The sequence below is a fragment of the Andrena cerasifolii genome, chromosome 4 (genome assembly GCF_050908995.1).
Source record: "Andrena cerasifolii isolate SP2316 chromosome 4, iyAndCera1_principal, whole genome shotgun sequence".
Taxonomy (NCBI): Eukaryota; Metazoa; Arthropoda; class Insecta; order Hymenoptera; family Andrenidae; genus Andrena; species Andrena cerasifolii.
In genome coordinates this window covers 5800710-5813696 of record NC_135121.1, presented here as the reverse complement: position 1 = coordinate 5813696, position 12987 = coordinate 5800710, and the positions used below count along the sequence as shown (strand labels likewise).

The 12987-nt window shown below is 33.2% G+C and overlaps 1 protein-coding gene across 2 annotated transcripts; it reads left to right on the top strand.

The window, feature by feature from the left end:
• Positions 1 to 240: 240 nt before the first annotated feature.
• LOC143367745 (CD63 antigen) lies at positions 241 to 12867 on the top strand. 2 transcript variants are annotated; one of them, XM_076809893.1, is made up of 6 exons: positions 241 to 502; positions 1855 to 2043; positions 2264 to 2434; positions 4755 to 4976; positions 5590 to 5651; positions 9009 to 12867. In XM_076809893.1, the coding sequence occupies exons 1-6, from the start codon at positions 440 to 442 to the stop codon at positions 9025 to 9027; spliced, it is 726 nt and encodes a 241-aa protein (XP_076666008.1). In that variant the 5' UTR covers positions 241 to 439; the 3' UTR covers positions 9028 to 12867. The 2 variants fall into 2 exon arrangements, 1 of the variants encoding a protein (XP_076666008.1); XR_013085085.1 differs by lacking the exon at positions 9009 to 12867 and adding an exon at positions 6618 to 8707 and having other exon boundaries at positions 245 to 502; positions 5590 to 5894.
• The last annotated feature ends 120 nt before the right edge of the window (positions 12868 to 12987 follow it).

Here is a 12987-nt window from a genome sequence, read left to right as displayed (position 1 = left end):
ATAGTAAGAATTAAAATTTAACCTACCGACCAAAATTAATAACAATTAAAATCTAACGTCTCACATAAACGTGTTACAGCAATAATAACGATATAAACAGATTGTGTAAATCTCAATGCTAGGTGTATTTAAAAATACATTTTGTTGTTTCGAAAATAACACAATTTAAAAACCCGTGGTTCTGCGATGAACACGGTCGGTTCTGAGTAAATTACGGGGAAGGTGCGCGCGCATCCAAGTTAGCCTGGGTGGACTGACGAAAATACGGCTATTCCCCAGCGAGCTGTCGAAGTGCGAGAAGCGTCTGTTGCGCATAATTTTAACGCCAATCGTAGATACGGTGTAAACAGCACTTGTCCCGCTTTCGCGTGTCGATACTCGTAATTTTTTTACCCGATTTCGTTCGTCTCGAGTACAGTGAAAACAGTGGGTGTTAAAAATGGTGTCCGGCGGAATGGCTTGCGTCAAATACCTGACGTTTCTATTCAACCTGATATTCGCAGTGAGTACTCCATGTTGTGTTCGTGTCTTATATATGTATGTGTACATTTTCTTGCGTCAATTTAGTTTCACTGGGAACCGACTTTTTTGTACTTCCCAACTGAATCCCTTCGACTATCACTTTAAAAAAGGCCGAGAATAAAGTTCAATATGTAAAAACAGAATGCAGTCAGTTTGACCAAAAATGCATTGAATTATTTGATTTTAACAAATGAAAATAATCAACATGTTACTCGAACTTTTCATTCGATTTTTTATACCCCTCGTATGGTTACAAATGTTTTTCAAAGTAACGTGTTTTCGAATGTTTTATACTATTATCCCCAATCGCGTTGTAGATACGCACGGGAGGTTCGTTAAACTTTAAAGTTACGAAATTCCTAAGGTTGCCAAATCTAACCATACTTATCGCCCGAAGATGCTAAAGTATTTTTCTGAATAGCGAGGAATCGTTCGATTGTTTCTGTTCTGCTTCGAACTGCAATGAAATGCTATTTCTTTATGCCAACTCGTTTTACCGCCCCACAGAACAGAATTACTTAGCAATCGCTACTTCCATGTATATACGGAGGTTACGTGAATTACTCTTATGTCGCGTGGGTGTTTATACTTTTGTGGATTATTCTGGTATATATATGCTCTTGTTCCATAACTACAGGAACTACGCGCGTATGTAGTATCTACACGGTCGAATTCTTCCTTTGTGAGCAAATATATAACGTTATGAATTATTTCATGCTTACGTGCGCCCGGGTAATTTGGGGAATTATGCGCGCGCTTTTTTGTTTTCGCGTCTTCGAATTATCCTATTTATCTTCTTGAATACGAAACGTCTTAACGAATCTATTTGATCTGGATAAGAGAATATTGCGAATAGAATAATAAAACGTATTAAAATGTAAAATCTTTATAAATTAAACAATTAAAGTTTATTGCTCCAGCAATGAATTATTCACGCCCAGATACACGTCCAGATTTTCACTAATACATTTTTGATAATTCGTCGATGTATAGATTATTTAATTCCAGAAAAATATGCAATTTTTTTTATAAAACGTGCATGCGCGCGAAAACGCGTATGTACGCGATGCGCGTTGGGTAAATAAATTTTAAATAGAGATGTAAGTTGATAAAAAACAATAGAACATTTTACTTGATTTCTATGTTTAGTAATTCGTTTTTACTGTGTCAGCAGAATTATTTTAATACGAGCAATTGTAAATAGTTAATTAATTTTATTATTATGTGGTAAATATTATTGCTACAGTGTAACAAACAATATTTTCGTTTAGAGTTTCATGAAAAAGCCTGTTTTTATTTTATAAAACAGCTAGCACATTTCTCTGATTCCAGATAACTGGGATCGTGTTTATTGCAGTTGGCAGTGTGATCCTCATGGTCTGCAGTGTTTACAATAATTTTATGGACAGTTGGTTCTTTGCAGGACCAGTGTTAATGATTGTGGTGGGCGCTATTGTATTCATTGTATCATTCTTTGGCTGTTGCGGAGCTATAAAGGAAAACCACTGCATGATAATAACGGTAGTGTTCAATTTCTACTTGTGCAACAATACCACATAAAATTCCTTGAATATTAAATTAAATGTTCGGCTAAAATTGAAGTTAAAATTAATATTAAACTAATTCCTGAATTTGTAACTTTGATTCTATAATATTTCGAACAAAAAGTACTTTCATTTCTCTAAAGCACAATTTAGAAAACAAATGAAACTCAGGTGTTCCTGTATTTTTCTGTATCTAGTTTTCCGTGTTACTACTTTTAATATTTGCCTTGGAGCTTGGAGCTGGTATTTCTGGCTACATGATGCGTGGCGAAGTTCACACAATGGTGGAAAATCGAATGAACAGTACCATGGAACAATATTCAGTCAATGATGAAATTCGTAGATCCTGGGATATTATGCAACATGATGTAAGTATACGTAATGATGCTGTCTTATTAAATTCATTTAAACTACAACAAGATATGATTTCATTGGTAATGATAAAAATACGAATTATAAAAAAGTTATTATAATGGAAATATGAAGTTCAGAAAAAGTAATGTATAAAATTTCACGGTATCTCCTTATGGGTAGCAAACAAACATATAGTATCAGAGTGTTATCTCATAACGAACCAAAAAGGTTTACCAAAGTGGCTTTAAAAAAAAATTGTAAATATTGGTTTATACCAGTGTCGTTTTAACATAGAGGCGAAAGAGGCTGCCTTAGAGCCCCGGAGCTCAGGGGCCTTAAAAAATCGGAAAATTAAAAAAAATAGGGTTGTAAAAGCTAGAAAAGAATTGAAAGTGGGCCCTCCAACTGTGACGGAAAGAAAAGAACGAATAGATACACCAAAATTTAGATTTTAAAATGGGGCCCTTTTCTCATGGAATGCACCCCATGTTTAATCTTATTATTATTTTTTTTTAATACTTACTTCGCGTGTTAGCGCGGTATTTTTGATTTTGATTCATTTAGAATAATTTAAGGGGTCCCATATGGAGCTCGCTTCAGGGCCCCAGAGCTCAGGGGGCCCTGAAAAATTGAAAAATTAAAAAAATAGGGTTGTCAAAGCTAGAAAAGAATTGAAAGTGGGCCCTCCAACTGTGACGGAAAGAAAAGAACGAATAGATACACCAAAATTTAAATTTTAAAATGGGGCCCTTTTCTCATGGAATGCACCCCATGTTTAATCTTATTATTATTTTTTTTTAATACTTACTTCGCGTGTTAGCGTGGTATTTTTGATTTTGATTCATTTAGAATAATTATTATGTGGGGGGCCCCATATGGAGCTCGCCTCAGGCCCCCTGAAAATGATAAGATGGCATTGGTTTGTACTCTATGTAATAGTGTTGAAAAAAAAATTTAAAACAAGGAGCTTCTAACAAATGGGAACATCATCACAGATTAAATGTCTATTAATGGTCAATGTTAATTAAACAAATTACAATAGTAACATGCAGGGTGTTTCACTGTGGGGTATAAACCTTTTAGGGGCTCATTCTACAGGTACAAATAAGGAAGGCGGCTGAAAGTATACTTCGGCGTGCACGCATTTTTTACTCAAATTCAAAGTCAATTTTCTCGAAAGCGCAATGTGAGCAAATTTTATTGTATATTCTGGTCTTATTTTAACCTGTAGAATCGCCCTGTAAAACGTTTACCACCTGCGGTGAAACACTCTGTATAAGAGCATCTCATCTTGAAGTTATAGTACAAATACAAGTACCCTCTCAAGTCTCAAAATATTACATTACTATCTTTACTACTCGGCTTCGCCCGAAATTTAGATTCTCATTTTATAAAAAAAAAATATTTTTTTTGTGCAAATAGTGACATTCCCATAGCATCGCATAGCTTCGCTTCTAGGTGGATTCCCGGCTGTATTACTAATTTGATAAAAACGTTTCGTATTTTTGTTATTTGGTGCTAAAAGAAATGATTTTTCACAAGGTTCTAGTTCATTCACAATTGTACGTTGTACCACATTTAATGCTACATGCTATCAATTTTTAGTCAACTGCTTCATTCATACATACCTGAGTAATTTTCAAAGTCATTTCTTTGAAAATGAAGCCTCCTACGAACAAATATACATATATTCAATGATTTCAACCTGTTTGAAGGTATGTAATCATCCCCTTTATGGTTGCACTACAAATTTGGATCTACTCTGTAGGAATATTAATTATTACGAAGTGTTATGCACTGTTCCCAATGAAACTTTGCTGATACATTCGCAGAGAATCGGAAAATATTTTCCACATACTCGGCTGTTTATGTAGATGCTAAATAATTTTATTAAGTGATTAGTTCTTCAAGCTTGTTTAAAGTAAAATTGTAGTTCGCTGGCTAAAGTCCAAGCATTGTAATCTGGTAATTCCGTGTTCAAGTCTCATATTACCATATCTTTTACGCTTCGCTTAAGTCACACTCCAAATAACATTTTGTACTTTATTTCTTTCGCATTTGAAGTGATTCTGTTCAGCATTTGGAAACGGTTAAAACTGAGTGAAACAATTTTTTGGTTTCCTATCTGCGTTTAAAATTGCAGTAAAATTTATGCATAATACTTTCTCTCGTCTGCATCATCAGTGACAAAGAGGTCAATATTGACTCACTGGTTTCAGAATGCATAAATATGTCCAGTCCACGGGTTGCAATTCAGTTATGAATCTTTACCGGCTTTGGACTAGAATTTTTCACTGATGGAAATTTAATGAAAAATAAATTGCCAAATTTCAGTTACAATGTTGCGGTATCTATGGCCCCAATGACTGGGCTCGCATTGGTTTCTCAGACGATACTGCGCCAAATTCCTGCTGTAAGGAAATACCAAAAGGAAGTAAATGTGATTCGAATTCAATTTACATACGTGAAGAAGGATGTCTGCACAATCTTCAGGCTGCTATTGAGCATAATGCATTGATTATGGGTGGCGTGGGCATTGGCATTGCTGTTATTCAGGTATTTACTGAAACATTTTTTTCAATCTCTCCAGGTTTTAGATATTAACCCTTTGTTGACACACCTCCTTTTTTGATCAACTTCGACATACGTGGGTGGCTCACACCCAGAACAATTTTTGAACGACTGCCATTCTCATCTATAGAATCCAATTATTATGAAAAAAATCATGGGTCAATTTCAAGATCTCTAGAATGTATTCCAATAGTTTTTTGATTGAAATTTTATCGCAATTTTTGTAAAAAAAAATCTAAATTACCACATATCATGAAAAGACGAAGAAATCTTTAAAAAATCATAACTTTTACAAATTTCAATATTAGATGCTAAAAATCTACAGAGTTGTTGTTTGGATATAATATGTCGAGAGAAAAAATAGTTTATAAATCGACTTTGGAAAAAAGTATTTATTTTGTATATAGAAGGTGCAGAGCGTCAGAATCAGCTTATGGGTGGCTCACACCCAGTGTGTCAACGAAGGGTTAAATAAACTTATTTCTGATGCCTTAATAAACATTTACTTCTTGAAAATAGTGAACGACTACAATTAATAAGAATATTATTGGCCGCCATTCATAAAGAATTTAAATGCAGTAGAATGTTTAAATTTCAGTTAGTTGGAGTGATCTTCGCATGCTGTCTGGCACGTTCAATTCGTCGCGAGTACGAGACTGTGTAAGCACACAGATACCTACAATTTTAATGCCTAAAAATTGCACTCAGGCTCCGATGTGCTCTTTCTTTCGCTCTCACACATTCACATGTGTCAACTTTTCCTACTTTTCTCTTTAAGTAACAGAATATTGCACAAATTGCACATTAAATATCTTTTTACGATGCTGCACAAAAATGGCAATATTAATCAACGTGTGTGCTCTTATACAAAATTATTGTTTGAAGCTGTCATTTGTGATAATAGTAAGGCTGTTCGAGTACTCGAATATTCGAGCAGTTTCAAGTTCGGACCGAGCCGAGACTCGGTTCCCGAACCGAGCCGAGTACCCGTAAAAACCGAGTAGCTCGAAAGAACCGATCGGCTCTCGATTTTTTTCGAGCTGCTCGAATATACTTGGAGCAGATCGAAATTTTCGAGCAGACCGACTGTTTCGAGTAGTTTGAAGCTTGAACATTTCAGGCAATACGAATGTTTCGAATATGTTAGGTTACGAAGAAAAAAGTAAGAAGAAAAGAAAGATAATATAAAGAAAAGTGTATGAATACGTTCATAAATACACCAAAAAAAAAAGAGAAAAAAAGAAAGATTTGAATTTAGTACTTATTTTCAAAAGTTACAGAATATTTTCATTTACAGCTTACATTTTAATTATTCACATTACTTATTGAGAACCATTATTTACATTCCCGTAGATAAACGTAACCTAAAATATTCGAAACATTCGTATTGCCCGAAACGTTCAAGCTTCAAGGTACTCGACACAGTCGGTCTGCTTCAAGTATATTCGAGCTGCTCAAAAAAATTCAAGCTTCTCGATTCTTTCGAGCCGCTCGGTTCTTTCGAGCTACTCGGTTTTATCGAGCCACTCGGTTTTTACGGGTACTCGGCTCGGCTCGGCTCGACTCGAAAAACCGAGCCTGGCTCGGCTCGCTTGTTCCGAGTACTCGAACAGCCTTAGATAATAGGATGTTTTATGTGTTATTGTGTACGTAATAAGTAGCCATTTTTATTTTTATTATTACTACTACGACTGCTACTATTACTACTTATAATAGTATTACCATTATTACGTCCAGTTTGTATATTATTTAAACGCTTTTCGCTCGAAGTTAAAAGTTTTCATGTAAAATGAAACAAGTATTTTTGTGCAGTACCATGTCTGCGTGACATGCTTCTTTAAGACTGAATCATTTTTATTCTATTTAACGGAGAAAAGTTTTTGTATTTTGTTACTAAACTGCACGCGTAGATTCAAGAACTATAAGCTGAAAGTAATATATTTATGTTAAGAATTCAATGTTGAATATATGAATATTAATTCTGTCTCTGTTACACACTAAGTTTCTTCATAGTTTTATTTCATGGAACGCGATCTTGGATGATAGTACACGTCAGTTTATTTTATTTCACCTCTACAACGAGCTACGAAATGTTACAGCTATTAAGCTTCCAATAACAAATATTTTTAGCTTCTTTTATTAAGTCCAAGCTCTTTTGCTGTTCTATTAAAAATGATCTACCACTATAACACTTCGAACCTTGTATGGTATTTTTTCAAACCCTTATTTTATAAATTGTATATGAAATTAAAAGATACCAAACAAAGGTAAATGTAAAAATAACAATTTTTAAGTAAAACAAAAATGTCATTTTCAAAAGGCATTATGGTTTAATCATCGAGTTCAGCAATATCACTTATTGCTTCTTGTATTATTTCGATTTATTTTCTAAAGTTCTGATGCTTACGCCACTATGTCTATCATTCAGTTAAAGCACTTTATTTAAAAGAAATATAGAAGTAATTGTCGTAGGAAAGATGATACCAGAAACTCTCTATTTATCTAAGGAATAAGAAGGCGGTCTATTGTTCATACAAAGTTTACATACCGTTACCATAATAAATTATTATTAAAATGAATAAATTTAACAGTATAATTATATGATTGCACGATTGTATGCTGGAGAAGTTTCAGGTCAGTTCTGTATCGAAATCGAAACAACGTGTCTTCTGCACTGAAGCAAATTCAATGTAGCTAATAAACAACCATGTTCGATTAACACCGACGCTGTTCGATTCTTTAAAAACTTGATTGTTATATCTACGCTTTCCATAATCTGGATATTAAAGTCGATGCTAAATATTAAAATGGTGAATGTTATTGGAAAACTTTAATTTCCTTAGAAATTTTTCATTTTAAACGAAAGAATAAAATGTGAAATATTAAAATCAATTAAAGAGATATATTTTGAAAGTACTTCCATACAAGAAAATACATTGGATTTTATTGAATTAATGCAGGAAAATATTTACTTTTGGATATTCTAACTCTGCTCCAGTGACATTAGAATTTTCAGGTGAAATTAATTGAAGCATCGAGAACATGAAGTGTTATACAATTTGTACAGCATGTCTTATCCAACTTTATCACTTGATTCTTATAATTAAAGAAAAAACTTATACAATGTGTGTAGATTTTTCGAAGATATCATGAAATGAAAATATTTTCATTTTGTGCATTATAAAAAGAATGTCATCTTCGTTTGTGCGTTTTTTTTTTCTCTCAAGAATAATATTTTTTTATCTGTGTCTTATATTGGTTTTTAAGGAATTCAATTACATAGATCGAATTCATAGATTTTCATTAAGGTAGGTTTTCATACACGCGACTGGGCGCAACGTCAAGAACTTCAAAGCCGATTTTCTCGAAAATTAAGCGCGATATCAAAAAAAGTTACTCTTTCTTTTCTACTTATAACAGGCAAATAAGTCGAGAAAAAGGAATAAAATTTTTTGGTATTTCGCTTCATTTTCGAGAAAATCGACTTTGAAATGCTTGACGATGCGTCCAGTCGCGTATAGGGAAACCTACCCTAATAAAAATCACGGGCGACTTGAATGTAAGTGGAATTTGCCCATAATTGCATCTAACTTTTAAATAAATGTTCAAAATGTTTATCGTTATGTTACAGATTTAACAATACGCAGAACAAATATTTTTAGAGGAAACATTTTATATGATTTTAAAAATAGGGGAAATATGTATTTAAGATAATAGAGTTATATAGAATATGCTGTACATAATACTTCTGTACGCCAGACGTTACAATCTTGTTAAAAGATCCAAATTTAAAACGTATTAATTAATCTTTAATATTATCAGGATAACGAGGATGTAATTAATTTGCCATTGTAATGTACAATTTGTAATGTAATATTAAAGATTTTATATATCACTGGAATTCCTAATTTTGGAAAGCGTAAACTGTGCACCTTCTCGCTTTGCCACGTGACACTGAATGTATTCTGTCAAAAGCTGTGTGTCGTCACAGGCGATTTAATTAATTTCTAATTCCAGCGAGACTGCAGCGCACTGATCTGACACCCATTAGGAGGCATTATAACTCTAAGTATTGTTCGTCGTGCATTCATTAAGAAAATAATTCTAGAGTCGTCGCAAGACCATTTACTTAGAACCTGGCCGCAGACTAAACAATATTCATCTGCAGTATAGCTTAACACTTAACCGGCCGCGCGTTCGAAACGAAAGCTTCTACCTGCCGCTGACTACTTTGACGAAGTGGGACTGATCACATTTATGTTTGTAGTTACTACAATTACAATTTTCAAACGAAATGGATGCCTTTCTGCTACATACGAATACGTACAATAATTCTGCACACACGAATCAAAATAATTGAACTACATAACTATAATTATATGCACAGCAGAGAGTAATTTAATAAAACGGAATTGCGGTTCCACAGCATCGACCAGAGCTATATTGTTTATATAAAATAATTTATAGTCATAATCTCATGAGAACGAGATAGTAACAGCGGACAGTTAAGTGTTAAGAAGAAAGTAGTCTATTGGAAAATATAATTCGATTTACTGCCATTATCTGCCAAATGGTTAAAACCAAACTTCTCTTTCTTAGACTGAGCTTTATATGGAATTAAAACTTGTGACGTTAGAATGTTTGAAAAGGGATTCGGGAGATCATTATGTATTCGGCTTCATGTTTGACACAGCCTCGCTTTGTCTTTATCGATTCTTTGATTTTTTTTAAAGGACAGTCATTTTTGTGAATTTTGACCTAAGTAGCATTTTAAATTCGGTTAACCCTCCGTGCACTAGGTGGGGTATGACAAACCCGAGAACATTGAAATATAGTGGAAAGTCTGTGAGAAGGAAACTGCGAGAGTTAGTTCTCAGAGTAGCTGGAGGTGGAGTAGTAGTGGCTCAATGCAGCTTTTGCCAGTGGAAAATGTTAAATATGTTTAAATAAGACCTGCTTATTTTGTGGGGTATGTGATACTCCACCTTGTACGGGGTGTTACATTTCTTCACGTGGTGCACGGAGGGTTAATCTACCCCGGTTGAGTGACATATCTTTTCAGAAGGTATAATGGAGCTGGATAAAGATTTGTCTTCAATATTCTGAGCTAATAAAAATTTTATTTTCAAACAATAAATTTGAAGGTGGACTATTCTGAATTTTCAATTCATTTTCAAGCACTACTGTATTATATTTTATTTCTGATACAGTAGTTTAACCTAAATATGGATAATGATAAAAATTGAAAACATTGTTACAACATATTATGGGCGCGTTCAATTTTCGCTCAAATTGCCCGCGCAGTCGCGATATGTAAAGGTGCGATTTCATGCTGATGCTCGACGCTCGTTTTGAGCATCAAAACCATTCACGTGACCGACGCTTAACCAACGAACGAAAGTGTCAGAGTGAACGAGTGTCAAACGGAAAAGCTAAACTGAGCCGAAAGTCACGTGGACCGATCACGTGACTAGTTTTGACGCTCAAAACGAGCGTCGAGCATCAGCATGAAATTGCACCTTAATGAAAATCAGGGGCGTTGCGAGCGATTTGGGCGTAAGTGGATTGCACCCTATATCTGTACTGGAAATAGGAAAATGGCTGATATTATAAATATTAAAAATGTTTGTGGTTTTAAAAAAAGGTTCTAAACAATAATGTAATAAGTACCAGTATAACAAAAGCAATGTATACACATAATGACATAATACAGTTGCTACTTAAAAGAAAGCGAATAACATAGTACACGTTCAATTAAGAGCTATGGTTATATCTTCATATTTGATTGCGATTTTTAAATATTATGAATGTTTTTATCCAGCTTCAATTATAACTGCAAAGATCATTCATTTATTGAAAACAAGGTATATATATTTACTAATTAATGATCTCTTGAAGAAGAATTTACAAATCGTCACATAGAGCAAAAAGTATACCGAAATATTTTCGAACCATTTTACAAATTGTAATTTTATTCATTACGATCATCCACATAATTGCAATTTGTATAATTACCGAATCGAGGATCAACGAAAGGGAAATTGCTCTTGCATTTCGCAAAGTTGTTTCAAACCCAGGTGAAATTATATAATAACAATAACAACGCCAAAAAAAAAATATACAAGAAAGTGTTCGAAATTGACTTTTCTAGGATCGGTGCATTGTATCGAGAATATTTAGTAAAACACTGCTATGTTGGGACCAAAATTGTTGTAATTTTTTCAAATAACGAATTTAGAAAAATCAACGAATAATCGGCTGGCATGAAAGATTGAAAATTTTGCGACGACAAATTTCCGTTATTGTTCACGCAAAAACAGCTTCCAAAAACATAAAATAAAATTGCGAATTCATGGCATTGCGTCGATTTAACGAATTTTATTGTAATTATCGCAATTGCAATTGCAATCCTCTTTTTAGTCTTCTTTTGGAATCTCGCATATTTTCAGGCCGTCGAAGAATTAAGGCATCAAAAGTATACTTAATTCTTTAATAAAATTGCGGGTAATTTGAATCGTTTATAAAAATAGTGATTAATCCTTCTACTGGCAGTAGTATTTATACAAATTAAACTTTCGACAAAATAAATACAGTAAATTTGATTTTTATATTAACTCGATAATTTTACTATTAATATCATACAAGATTTATGTATGATACTGCAACTTATTGGTCGTGATTCCTTTTCCTATTTAACATACATATTTTCAAATCTCCATAATTGATCAAAGATGAAACACTGTCTATTAAGTGGATTTCGTGAATACAATTGTTTAAAAATTGCTGGGTACAAGATTAATATAATCTACGTTTATAAATCACGCCAATTATAACCAGTGTAGGAGGACAATCATTATTTTTTCTCGAGCAAGAATAAGCGAGGTTTCAATGAGTTTAGAATAATAAAAAATCGCAAGAAAAACATATTAGTATGAATGTTTCTCGATATAGGTAATGTCGAAACATTGAAGTGTGCCTAATTTTTAGCGATGTGTCTAATTTATTAATTAACTCATTAGCATTGATCGATATAATTCATTGAAGTAATTAGTAGTCATTTTATTCCCGAAGTCAGGAACTTGAAAATACCCGCTCCTGCTATATATGTAGCTAACTCGATATGTAATAATCCCTTGTTGTTTATCATCATCTCTTTGGTTTGCCCATCTTTTAGGTATATGAGATTCCACTGAACAAGAACTTCGTCATATAATCCCAACATTTTTTATTGCCGTCCGTATCTTGTAAATTTCTTTATGATTTTCCCTCATAATTTCATCTCCCCTAGATTTTTATTAATTTTCAACTTGTTTATAAATTTTGTTTAATTCTTGTAGTCTCTTTACTGTCTCTTTCAACGTGTGGGAATATATTAACCTGTAGCCTTAAGTTGTATAAATTGTTCACGTATAGGACGTCCGTGTTAAATTAATTTCGATGTACATGCATTTAATTTTAAACTAAATATTAGACCTTACACATTGTTAAATCGTAAAACTTTTATATATTCAGTAACAAACATTCTCATTTAATGGATAGGCGATCTGATCGATATTAATTTGTATAATTACATAAAGAAATTGTAATTAGTGCTGAATGTAACAAAAAAAATATATATATATACTCGAATGTTACTTCTAATAATCGGCTGATAACAAAAAAGACTGATGATAACGTAAGAAAGACGAAAAACAGAATCAGTATTAAATGAGAAATGAAATAATTGTTTTTTGTGGCATTTAGTCTCTTACGATATTTTTCTACTTGTAATTTAATTAATTAATCAATATATTATTAACGTTCTTTAGGAGCTGACCACTATAGCACATCTTGTTCGTATAGCTTTTATCTATATTAATAAAGTACATTAAGTAAACACTGTGTTTATTCCCTCCATAATGGGGTATAACCATTATTTCCACCAATTCTGCGCGAACATTATATTAATTATCTACTACTTTATATAGTTGGTTAATTTTATAACATCGTGATATTC

Bases quoted from the DNA above. Each gene is read 5' to 3' on its own strand.
- LOC143367745 (XM_076809893.1), top strand. From the start codon at position 440: ATGGTGTCCGGCGGAATGGCTTGCGTCAAATACCTGACGTTTCTATTC. The intron at 503-1,854 runs GTGAGTACTCCA...CTCTGATTCCAG, and splicing joins TATTCAACCTGATATTCGCA to ATAACTGGGATCGTGTTTAT. The intron at 2,435-4,754 runs GTAAGTATACGT...GCCAAATTTCAG, and splicing joins GGGATATTATGCAACATGAT to TTACAATGTTGCGGTATCTA.